Here is a 12,778-nt window from a genome sequence, read left to right as displayed (position 1 = left end):
CGCGCCCGGAACGAACCCGCCTCTTTCGGGTAGGCAGCCGAGAACCATGACAGCTGGGCCACCGTGGCGGCTAGGGAGATTAATAATCTAATTATATTAAATATAACTGATTAAAAAGCCGAATAAAAAACAACCACATGCCGTCGGTGGGATCGGAACCCATGACCTCCGAATTTCGCATCCGGTCCTCTACCAACTGAGCAACGGCGACCGCTGTCCAATGTGTTTTCGTTCCGGGAGTATTTATGTGTACCCTTGATTCTGGCATCCTACTGCAGTAGGTAGCGTAAGAGGGTTCTCGCACAGCTTCCATCCTCATCGTTTGATCACGTTTCCTACGTGGCACTCGGGGTAATACAGGACGGACTACGTCCGCCGCTATGGACAAGGGTGGCGCTGGTGAACACTGCTAAGGTTCGTTTACGCTACACACGAAGTACCCCCGAAAGTAGAATATTGGAGAGCCGTCGTTGTAGCTCATTTGGTTGGGCACAAGCTGGGAAATTTGGAGGTCGTGGTTTGTATTCGATTGGCGGCATGTGTGGTTTTTTCTCCTGGTTTCGAGTTAATTTTCTTAATAATTACCCTATTATTTTCTCTTTGAATAACACTACAAACTAAACATAAGAATAAAAACATTCCCTGTGCTCCTTGCTTGCGGCCCTTACAAAATTCCTTTAGACAATCTATAGACTGTACATAAACTTCTGTCCAAAAAGTCTCTGGACTCTCTATAGACAAACCCTAAAGAACAGTCTATAGGCAATACAAATCCTATAGATAGTCTGTAGACAATCTATAAATATATGGCAATACACTTGTAGTAAACGTTTATCTATAGAAAGTCTATAGACTATGAATATACTAAACGAAATATCTATAGGAAGGCAGTAGAGCCCTTAAGAAGTTTATAGACTGTCTATAGACAATTTTGGTGAGGGAGTGGCGGTTCGATTCCGAAGTGTACACTCTTTACATGGCGTTTTAAAAACTAGGTTTAGAAATGACCCAGCGTACTTTGTCATGCTCTTCTTCAAAAGCACTCGCCAACTGATAACAAACAGCCGCCTCCACAGGGTACTTTGTGAAACGAGAAAACAATTTCTGAAAGTTTAGCTTACATGTGTTTCAATAGGCCGCGCTCCCGTTCCATGCCCGAGCCGCGAATCGCCCCTGTGCGCACGTAACGTGGTGTTTTAAAAACACATCGCCTTCGAAATAACATTTCAGACTTTCACAATCTGTTCTAGAATTAATTTGGCTATTCTTCACGCAGAGAATAAATCACAGGTGCCTGTGAAATCAGAAAGCTGCTTTGAAATCTTCTTCCATATGCTCCTATGGGCGCTAATCCTACTTTTCACCCCCAGTCGGCTCCTGTGTCGGCGAGGGCCTCCTATGTTGTAAACACAGTGTTGATCTTAGACACCGAGTCCTGAGCTAGCTTTGGTGTATTGGTGAGGACAGCGCGCTGTGCGGTGAGGGCCGTTAGGAGTGCATTCAGCGGGATTCACAGAGAATTAAAAAAAAGTGAAAGCGACACATTGTATTCTCACTTGAAATGTGTTATTGGTTTCGTTTTATGGGCTTTGCAGGATTGACTTCCCAAAGCGACTCGGGCTATGAGGGACGCCGTAGTGGAGGGATCCGGATAACTTCGACCACCTGGGGTTCTTTAACGTGCACGCTACACACTACACGAGCCTCTAGCATTTCGCCTCCGTTCGGAAGCGGACGGGATCGAACCCGCGTCTTTCGGGTCAGTAGGCGAATACGATAACCACAGAGGCACTACGGTGGCATTAAGTGAAATGTGTTCTTGATTGCTTAAAATAATAGGCAGAATTAATAGATGATGTTCTGTAACCTGTCGATATCGCCGTCTCAAGAGATTCCCGTTCTGAATCAACTAACCATCAGTGTTGTAACCGAAAATGTCTGTCCGGAAGAAAACATAAAAAAAGAGGAAGTCTAAATGAGAACAAGGAAATGTTAACGCCGTTTGGTTTTACGACTACTAAATCCGGAGACGACCATACGCTGAGAGTTCAGTACACATTAAAAGACTCCAATTGGCCAAGACTTATTCGGAGCACAGTGTTCTTCTGGGACGCAATAATTGCTTTAATAACTTATTGTTACACTACTGATGCCGATGACAGTGGGAAGAAAAAAACAGCGATGTGGCTTTGGGTTTCTTCCATCCGTTTTCAATCAGATGATGCGCAGGAAATGCGGGTCACAGTCTTGATCGAAGCAGGATAAGATGTGAGATTCCAACAGCTGTAGCAACATATGCACGCAGGCCAGCACTGCTCACCACAAAACTAAATAAAGGGAGCCTAGCGTTAAATATGATCGCGATTCCTATTTTGTGTATCGGTGTATGGAGTGATGCTAACGTATACAAGGTTCTCAGCACATGCGACATCTGTTAGCAATCACTGTGTTTAGAGAAGCTTGAGCCACAGCACAATGTCGTCTGTATGACCAGTCGGACATTCGGAATGTGTACGCTTCTATACGCTCTGTCCGCAAGGGGACGTTCCGCTATTTAGATAATTACAAGGCAACGACAACTGTCACAAGTAGATTTTGCTGAAACCGTGTGCAAATACTGCTGTAACGCCTGAGCCACCGCTGAGGGCATCAGCGGTACTGTTTTCATCGACTTGTTTGTTTTCGTGTACGCAAATCACGGCGACCAACCAACGGCCTATAGCCCTAAATTGTCCGGGCGTAATTACGCTCATGCAAAACTTCCTCCGTCAGGCCGGAAATCAGCCCTCGACCAGGGTGCAATTGCGCAGTGGCCGTCAAATTGCACTGCTTCGCGGAATACGGTGGTCCTCCCGTAATTCGCTGTTTGTCGTCCTCCAAGCCCGCTCGGAGGTCACGACAACGACGCAGGCGAACAAAACAAATTCCCTCGAGGTGTTGTCTTTCCGGGAGCGCTCTGGCCGCGTTCAATCGGAGGACAGGTGCGCAGTACAAAAGACGCGCGAGCTCCCATTCTTCGGCTCACACGGCCAAGTGGAGAAATGCTCCCCGTTTTTGTTGTAGCCCGCTAATCATGGCGAAAAAAAAAAGGCCCACACGCTCGCACACAGAACAAGAGAACGTGAGGAAGGATACGATCCAGAAAAACGTCACAACAGCGGGGACACAAAGCAGCCCAAAGGAGGAAACGTAGTGTTGGCATATGTAACTGCTGGTTTGCGCCGACTCAACACCTCCTCTTATTCTTCTTCGGCTCCTCTTAGTGTAATGGCGGCGACGTAGTGTGCGCAACCCGCCTCCCGTCCTGGAGCCGACGCCGCTAATCAGCTGGCGTGCCGGACAAATCGGACCCACCGCGCCCGCCCCGTGCGTACACAGACGGGGGAGACTGAGAGAGCGAGCGGCACTCGGCACCTTGTTATCTCTCCGCTAATGTGCGTCGCTTCGTCGCCGCGAGAGAGTCAGGTTACACCTCCACCCCCGGGAGGCAAAGTGGGAACGGAAGCCGCGGGACAAGAGAGCAGGAGGTCCTCGGCGCCCGCTGGAGGTGGCGGCGGCGGTGGCGTCTTCGGCTACCGGTGGTGGAAGCTGTTCTCAGAGCGCGTGAGATTCCTCTGCGGTGTTCCAGCGGCAGCAGTGCCAGGCGCGTCGATTCCACCTCAAAGCGCCGAAAAGTGGCTTCCTTCTCCGCCAGCCCGTCTTCCCCCTCGTCGACTCCGTCCTCCGCCTGCGCCGTGGGGGTGACCATCTGTCGGCAGGTCGTTATACAGTGTCTGTAATTGCTGGGTTGAACGGCCAACGGGCGCCGCGGGCGACTCCTCAAGGACCCTTGGCTGCCGACGCCGCTGTCGGCAGAGGTCCATCTTCGCCATTGCCGAAGGGGGGGAGGGGCGGGGGGGGGGGGGGGGGGGAGGAGGGCGGCAGCCCGTAATCGCGCCCTGCGAGCCGTCGCCGTCCAATTGAGCTCCCTCGCTCGCTAATAAAGCTTTTGCCACCTCGGGCGAGAAGTGGACGCCGGGAAGAGGAGGGCAGCAAGGCAAGCAGAGGTGGTGCCTCGGCTACTATAGTTTTTTCTCTGGAGGAAACCTCGCGAGGTGGCCGCGCGTCTGGCTTACAGCAGCTGCTGTCAGCTTGATTGTTAGCGCAGGCTGCTTAGATGGGAGAGGAAAAAAGCGGCGTTGTTGAGTACAAGAGTGTGGAACACGCAAGGTAGAGCTTGCTTCGGGGACGGAGGCGAAGAACAGCGACAGAGGGCGCTCGTACAAAAGTGAAAGCTTCCCGCTTTAGTCCGCAAGGTGAACTTATTTTGTAAGGAACGTTTATGACTGCTCTGCCGAAGAAAAGATAACAAGCATAACATAGAATGCGGCAATGCAGACTTTCGAAAAGAGTCATGAGAAAGTAGTTGCTGGCAACATGATCTGTAACAGGATGCACGTAAGGAGTGGTGTACGACAGAAGTTGGGAAGCGTTTGCTTGCAGTTAGGTGGCTTGAAGTTTGAAAGAAAACAGCGCATAAAGAAGTTTTCGATACATAACCTTGGAAACAAAGGAAGCCAAGCCATGCAGTCCACGAAATAGAGAGACTGAAGCCGTTCTACGGTAGTGGATACAAAAAAAATTAGACGCCATGAATAGGAACAAATACAGAGCTGCTGTAGATTTTCTGTCACGAATTTAAACGGACAATGAGGACAATTTGAAGTCGGTTTACGCCGATAAAATACTGTGTTCTATATTGACAAAAGAGACTACTGTCACCGAAAACGGAGATTTCATATGCCACAAAGAGGTAAAGTATAGTATACGGGTGTAACCATCTTGTTCGTTGTCATAATCACTCTGCGGTGATGCCGAGGCAGCTTTTTTCGTGCGGATCCCTAAGACTGGGTTCCAGGGCGTGGCGAACATGGAACTTGTCCTGAATTAAAACGAGGAAGCAGCATTTCTCTCTATCCACTCCTCGCGTGAACTCAACTTAATTGTCTGAACTCGTCTGTAACGTCTCAGTCGCAGTTCCACTGTTGAACGCCATGATGACGGCTACACACGGCCGGTCTCGAGGGGAGCGCGCGCTTTTCTTCTTACGGCCTTCGCAATGGGGTCTGTTTCCGTCTCCCGCCGCACCTCGGTGGGGTCGCCAATGCCCCAACCGCTCCAACCGCTGCGACTGCCGTTCACGCGGAAGGAGAATAATGCGCGCTCGCTCCCAGTTCGGCCTGCGTCAGTGGTAACCGTCAAGCCTTTATGTTTTACCTCTTTACGCAAAGACCGCGTAGTCAGCCCCTTTGCCATGGGAGAAATCTGAAACAACGGATTAACGTTCGCGCGCTCTCTCCTTGAGCCCGACTGTGTATGGTCGAACGTATGCCTATAGCACAGACGTCGACACTTTCTACCCTTATATTTGGCTAAAAAGCAAGGCCTTCAGCTTCTATAGTTCGTCTTCCGGCAGGTTCTTTATGAGTGTGTAGAATGATATGCGGCATGTAATACTTGGATGGCAAGTTTCAAAGAGTAAATGATTCTGCAGCGTAAATATAGCTCCTGAAATTTCAAGCGCAGCTGCTTTAATTTTGCACAACAGCGGCGTTAGCAAGAATTCATAGTGCTATCCAGGAAAACGCATCATGTCATTTGCGAAACGAACGGGTATAGACGGAACCCAACCCTGGCCGCAGGAGCAGAGCACGTTGCACGCACGCGACGTCCAAGATCTCCTCTTGGAACAGCATTTTGAAGTTTGGCGCAAAAATTAAGTCAGTAGTTGACAGTAACTGCAAGCATGAACTAACTGCCAGCAAAGCAAAATTAGTTCGGAACTGCGTTCTGTCAATAAAATCGGCATTTACGAGCGAACAGCCTTATCTTAGAGGCAATGACTATAAAAGTTTTGCATATTCTCTTGCATTTCTATAGCCTCGTCATCGCTTTCGATAAAACTCCTGAGGCACGAACTTTCCGCACGTCACTCAGGAAACAAAGTAGCACCCCAAAAAGAAGTTTTAAGTAACCTAACGGAGCTCCACTAAAACTCAAAGCAATGCGTGTTATACCAGCTGGCTTAGCTTACAATGCAAGAAAATAAAAATTAACATTTGCGATGCTTACATCTTAATAAAATTTCCCGAATTTAAGAGAATAAACGGCACTGGGCATTCAACTGCATAACCTGAGATCTTTCGCAATGATATTTAAACTAATTTTTTTAGGCAGTTTCAGGACACGCCGCAGGATGAATATACGTGGACAACAAAAAAATGGCGCTCTTTATGGTAGCTGAAGTCAATCACTGGACATACGTACTCTCTGAAATTGCAATATTCAGTACGCGTCAATATCTGTGGCAGCATACGCAGCTTGTACTGGTTGCTTCTGTTACGTTCTGGTAGCGTTAGTCAGGCCAGAATGACGACAACGAAGCTTGAGTCCAAGTCGAAAATTGTTTATTGGGCGAACTCGTGTTCTCAAACAGGCGGCGCGGCGACAAAACAAAATTTAAAGGTGACAAGTCACTTGAAACATTAGACGCCTAATACGCTTACAACAATTTTGAACATGGAGAGACTTGTGCGCGGCTACAGTCATTCCATAGAAATCTGGTGGCCTCTCGTTTTACAACAAAAGCCGAAAGGCCGCGTGCCATTGGCTTCGAGCACGGAACAATGCATTACAGTTCTTCTTGACAGTTGCTCGCACATTAGTAATTAGCATTCTTTTGAGCTATCGATACAAGCCTCTCGTTCAAGGAAGTTGTGATCTATATGAGGGTGAAAATAAGTACATTCAGGACGTGCGAAAGCGATATCCGCGAAATCGAGTACTATATACATCTCCCAGCAATCAGTTTATTTGACAGCTCAACGTTGGTGTACATGAGTCTTACCTTCAACTTTACAAGTATCGTCTCTAGCCACCAGCTACGGCGCTCTCTGATTTACGGCTCACGCGTCGTAGAGAATATTTTCCTCGATATAGTACATTTTTATGGGACGAGTGCGATTTCATTCTTTTCCTCATAGCATTAACTTGTCATTTAATCACAGACCATGAGACATACGCGAGGAAGTGATCAGAGTATTTCCTTCTGTATTTAAAACCACAAATGCTCGACATAGTTCTGAGAAATGTAAGAGTGATTCCTTATTTTAAATGTTTTCATCGAGCAAAGTTTGTGACGAAGAATCTGCGCACAGGTGGATTGTGTTAAAGATACGCAGTTTAAGCATCTGCATTTTGCTTTATTTGATTTCGGCGCTGCGCTCACCATGAACCAACGGGCTACAGCGCGAAACCAGGCAAAAGCCATTCGCCGCCGCAGATGCAGGCGTGGAGCCAGCGGTAGGGCCGTCGCGCCTCTAGCGGCGGCGGGCGGTGTAACTCTCGGAGAAAAACCCGCATTGCTTCCGCGGCGAATGCGAAGGCCGTATGAAAGAGCGCGCGCACCTACCTCGAGACCGGCCGTGGGCTACATCGCCATTAAGTTCAAATGGTGGCTATATCGTCTATGTCAGTGGTAAAGCATGACTTCGAATCTAGTGGTGGAGAAAGTATGGCTTATTTTAAATTCCGATTTTCTCTACAAGATATGTGTATTTTGCTCTCAAACAAGAAAAAAAAACAGTACAGGTGGGAAGAGCCGTATAATCGGTTTTTATTAAGAACAAGGTTGAATTGAGTTTACCGGTGTGTAAACTTGAGCAATGATGAATTTGCTTTCATGGCTGAATAATGAGCTTGGTTTGCAAAATTTGTTTCTTTTATTTAAACTGGCAAGGTTGCTCTGTCTGAAGGGACCTTTCTTTTTACCTCCGATGACCCGAACCATCTTAGAAGGCAGAGCAGTTTGAGTGAAGTTGGTTGGAAAGTGTTAATGAAAGGGTGTTGAAATGAACTCGTTTTTCAGGAAGTTCTTTCGGTGTCGCATTTCTTCGTACTCTTGCACCAACAGCCCAACAAGTAGACCCGTTAGTTCTAACAAAACGTAACGTGTAAGCGGGTTAAGCTCACTGTTACCGCAGCCTTTCTTCAAACTAACGGCAGGGAACAAATAATTTCGTGTTCTAGGCTTTGTGCTTTTCTATGAAATGTTTTTGTGGTTTTAGTTATAAGCACTGCAGACAAAATTTCACACAGTTCAAATTTATTTGCTTTGATAATGACAAAAATCTTGATATTTGTTGAAGCACAGCACTTAAACTTAAATTGTACGGCATACTGAGCACAGGAATTTTGGCCGTGATGATTATCATTATCCCTACTCTAATATTCATCTTTTTGGTTGCTTTAGACGACTCTTTTTTTTGGAACGTAGAAATACAAATGTATCTGCATTATCCCATACTATTCGCCAAGTTTCACCAGTTCGCTCTCCAGGTTAATCTTCTTCTCAATAATATCAGTAAAGAAATATAACGAGCAGTCGCCACTGCAATATTTACTTCTGATATTTCAACCTTGACCAGTACTGTTTACGGACCAAGTACAATGTGTTTCAGGGGAATCTCCCAAGGTGGAGAATTTTTTTAATGAGAGAGCAATTACACATTAGCATCCACCCAAGCGCAGCCGTATGGCTACAAAGGAAACTCTGTAGACTACTGTTTATGCCTACTGTTTATCACTGTTTATGCATTGTAAGAACCAACCTGCTCGGTGCGCAAGTGTCCAGAACGTCGGGACCAATTGGGCAAAGATTAGGAGAACCCTTATTAACTGAACAGTATAGACAACAGAAACGACATAAGGCAATGCAATAGCAAATATCACAATTAAAAAAATGTTACAGTTCATAGTAAACATCCTTCTGAGAGGTATTTTGTAGACCGCCGCAGCAATGTCTGCGGAAAAATTCCATGAATTTGATGATGATTGACAATGGCTAATCGGAAGTCGTAAGCGGGTCTGTCTTGTACAGCCATGCGACTCATACATCGAGGGACTTCATCAGTTAGAGCGCTTCTTTGTAAAATATACCAATTTTCCATTCGCCAACGCTCAGAAGGTGGTCCAAATATTTCGCCGCACCCTTGCGTAACAGTTTTATTGAGCGCCTTATTAAGATACCCTTATTAGTGTGGTGCTTTTCCTGACGTTTAGTGATGTGTAGGTGGTGAGCCTTGAAAGGAAGGAAATTGCTCTCGCAAGATCTCTCTCTTTCTCTGTTCATTCGTACAGAGATCATGCACGTAATGAAACAATCAATGCCACTAGCGCAGACGAGCTGCTAACTAGGCAACTGGTAGCAGCTGGTAGCAGATGGTAGCAGCTGCTTGACTTCCGAGCCGGTACTCGAGCGAGTCAAGTGCGGGCACACCGGCATTCAAGCCCTACAGGAGTACCATAGACCGGCCATTTTCCATTTCCTTTGCTCAGCAGCAGCACTATCGAGTTAGATCAATCGAACCTGATGTGTCACGCCAGCACAAACGTGGAGCCGTGCTTACAACGGCAATCAAATTTTTGTGAAGCACAACAGTAGCGAAAAACAATACACTTCAGCTGCGCGTTTGCACGATTCTTATAATGAATGCGTGCAGCCTAATTCAAAACGGGGGCTGATTACGCAGCTGGTATACCAGAAGATATGAATCAGTACGCCCTAGTTGTAAATCATTTCAATTTCTTCACCAAAGCTGCGTTCAATACTCTTAAGGTGGCGTGCGTACATTGCCTAGAATTGAATACTTGCACATGGCACTGCACCCGCCGCGGTGGCTCAGTGGTTAGAGCGCTCGGCTACTGATCCGGAGTACCCGGGTTAGAACCCGACCGCGGCGGCTGCGTTTTTATGGAGGAAAAACGCTAAGGCGCCCGTGTGCTGTGCGATGTCAGTGCACGTTAAAGATCCCCAGGTGGTCGAAATTATTCCGGAGCCCTCCACTACGGACACATCTTACTTTCTTTCTTTCTTTCTTCTTTCACTCCCTCTTTTATGCCTTTCCTTACGGCGCGGTTCAGGTGTCCAACGATATATGAGACAGATACTGCGCCATCTTCTTTCCCAAAAACCAATTATAATTATTATCACATGAAACGGCGTGCTCTGTTTTTGGAGCTTCCAGCGCTTTATCCATGCCCACTGTTTCCTCCATTTTCTTTCTTTATTTTATTTACAATGTCATCCGCGATAAGAAAGCAGTTCGACGAAGACACACTCCCAACAGAACTCTTTCACTGCCGCCGTAGACACGGGCGACCACATCTCTTTTGATTGCGCCTACAGCGTTCGTATACCGCTGTCTGCAAGACGTGCTTCTCACAGTGTTGGCGGCGCCGGCCGGGTGGGCGTGATGGGGCGCCTCGCAGGACGCGGCGCCTGCCGGGCAGGGTGTCATCGTCTCCCAGCGGCGGGGAGACACGCGGCGTCATCCGGCGCCGAAGGCTCAATTACGGCGCCGATCCGAAATGGGAGGACTCAAGGGGTGCGCCGACGCATGCAAATGGAGCGCCCCGGAGGCGAGGCGCCCCCTCCAGCGGCCCGTGTAGGCGACTCCGCGCACTGCCAGCGCGGAAAAAGAGACAAGAAAAGGGTTTCTCGCTTGCACTGCCGGCCCGGTTGCCGCAACACTCGCCGTGCACATCACGCCGAGGGAGTGCGCTCCGCGGACGCTTCCTTTGGCTCTGAACGCCCTGCTTTTGAATGCGCCGAAGGGAGGATGAGCTCATGTCCATTCGCCTTCGGCCGATGCTGCATCTGCGCCCTAACTTGAGTTGGCTTGCGGAAGACGCGTTCTGAGGGTCGTCAATGTGTGCTCTCAACTCTGTGCGGCATTCTGTCCTCAGCTTTGTCCGGACATAGAATACTGGCGGTTCATACACAAGACAGATGCGACACAGGCCACTGTCCTGCAAGAAGCGTACTTCGTGCCAGATGCTAGAATTGTCTAAGCATGTTCGCAGTCGACTAATAATAATAATTGGTTTTTGGGGAAAGGAAATGGCGCAGTATCTGTCTCATATATCGTTGGACACCTGAACCGCGCCGTTAGGGAAGGGATAATAATAATAATAATTGGTTTTTGGGGGAAAAGGAAATGACGCAGTATATGTTTCACATCTCGGCGGACACCTGAACCGCGCCGTAAGGGAAGGGATAAAGGAGGGAGTGAAAGAAGAAAGGAAGGAAGAGGTGCCGTAGTGGAGGGCTCCGGAATAATTTCGACCACCTGGGGATCTTTAACGTGCACTGACATCGCACAGCACACGGGCGCCTTAGCGTTTTTCCTCCATAAAAACGCAGCCGCCGCGGTCGGGTTCGAACCCGGGAACTCCGGATCAGTAGTCGAGCGCCCTAACCACTGAGCCACCGCGGCGGGGTGGAAGGGATCGACTCCAGTTCACTTTTTGAGGCAAAGTGCAAAAACGTGCTGGAAGAGAGTGGAGGACGAGTCACGCCTTTCCGTCTCCAAACCTGCTCTTTCCCTCGAAAACTTGACTAGAGTAGACTTCTGTCGTGTTCATGTAACCGTGGCTTGAGTTGAGAACATCGCTAGAATCGTTTTGAGAGCGAGCTTGCCATTCCTGCTGAAATATTTGCACTCATGCAATGTCTTGATGTTCTTGCAGAGCGCTGGCTGCTCCTGTACCAGGCCTCGCATCTGGCTTGACACCGACGAGATTACCCGGGCGGCTGGCGCCGTCACAAGGCACTGCGTTCAGCGCTCCTGAGCCTGTATGAAGCAAGGGTGAACAAGGCCCGGAAGAGAGAAGCCTGCGGCGACTCTTGGCAGATCCCACTAAAGGGCTTCGCTGGTGCAGTCATTGCAGCCACTGTCCGGCTGCAAAACACGCTGACAGCGCACCACGGTCTTGTAGTGTTCGTCACCGGAGTGCGCGCTTATTTTTGTGTTTCGCGTTCGCAGTGGTATCTGCACTTGCACCAGACGACCACTGTGCTTGAACAAGACCGAAATGATGGACGAAGCACAGATATGCACATAGAATCATCGGTGAAATGTGAACACCGGCGGGAATGAACATCATCGAATCGGAACAGCGGTGCAGCGAAACTTTATGCGCGAACCCTATCGCAGGACAGTACGGGTGTAGTTGTTCTAGTGCACCTTAAGACTAGATAAACTGTACTCCGGTGTAAAGTGAGTGCAATGGCAAGAGAGCACCACTGCATTTGAATGACAGCGCTGCAGACGAGTTGGAGGACAAAATGTGAACTGAATGGAGTGCGACGGTGACAAGGGCAACGGATTGAGAACATACACGCGTGTGAGACCTGTTTAATGAGTTTTTGTCAGTGATGAGCTTCGCACCTGGTTCGACGAGTCGACGTCGGGCGCTGGTGCTGGAACCACTGCGCTATTGAAGACTTCACTCCTAGCAGCCACGTATTACGAGTGAAGGCTCTCGATTGTGCGGACTTGTGATGTGTGCATGTGTGCTGTGTATACCAAATGACAGAGAAGATATTAAAGGGAATATCAACCAGACTATTGTTGTTTGAATTGTTGCCCACATTTGGAATTACCAAAGTGCCTTAGCGAAGCGACGTGAAATATACAAAATCTACTTCAGCCTTTTAAGAAGCAAAAAGTTCGCTCGGATGTGTCAATACATTCCTTATCAACTCCTGGCGGTGACCTTTTGCAAAAACAGATCTAAATCGCTATTATGGGGCCATCGTCAAGTCACAAGAAGCGAGTCAGCACGCAGCCCGTAACGCTTTCTTCTGCAGACCTAATGCGTTCTTTCAATTGTGCAGTCGGTTCAAGATGCAGAAGTAACGAGCCCAAATATCCACACTTCCTAAAGACTACTGCCA

General features: G+C 48.3%; 1 protein-coding gene across 1 annotated transcript in view; it reads left to right on the top strand.

Moving 5' to 3' along the window:
- Nucleotides 1–12,430, top strand: part of LOC144094868 (uncharacterized) — a 50,022-nt gene extending 37,592 nt beyond the window's left edge. Inside the window, exon 3 of the mRNA XM_077628745.1 lies at nt 11,569–12,430. Coding sequence (XP_077484871.1) covers nt 11,569–11,680 — 112 coding nt within the window. The 3' untranslated portion in view covers nt 11,681–12,430. The remainder of the gene's footprint in view (nt 1–11,568) is intronic.
- The last annotated feature ends 348 nt before the right edge of the window (nt 12,431–12,778 follow it).

The sequence above is a fragment of the Amblyomma americanum genome, chromosome 6 (genome assembly GCF_052857255.1).
Source record: "Amblyomma americanum isolate KBUSLIRL-KWMA chromosome 6, ASM5285725v1, whole genome shotgun sequence".
Taxonomy (NCBI): domain Eukaryota; kingdom Metazoa; phylum Arthropoda; class Arachnida; order Ixodida; family Ixodidae; genus Amblyomma; species Amblyomma americanum.
Note: the sequence above shows the minus strand (reverse complement) of the source record. Positions and strands in the feature narration are given on the sequence as shown.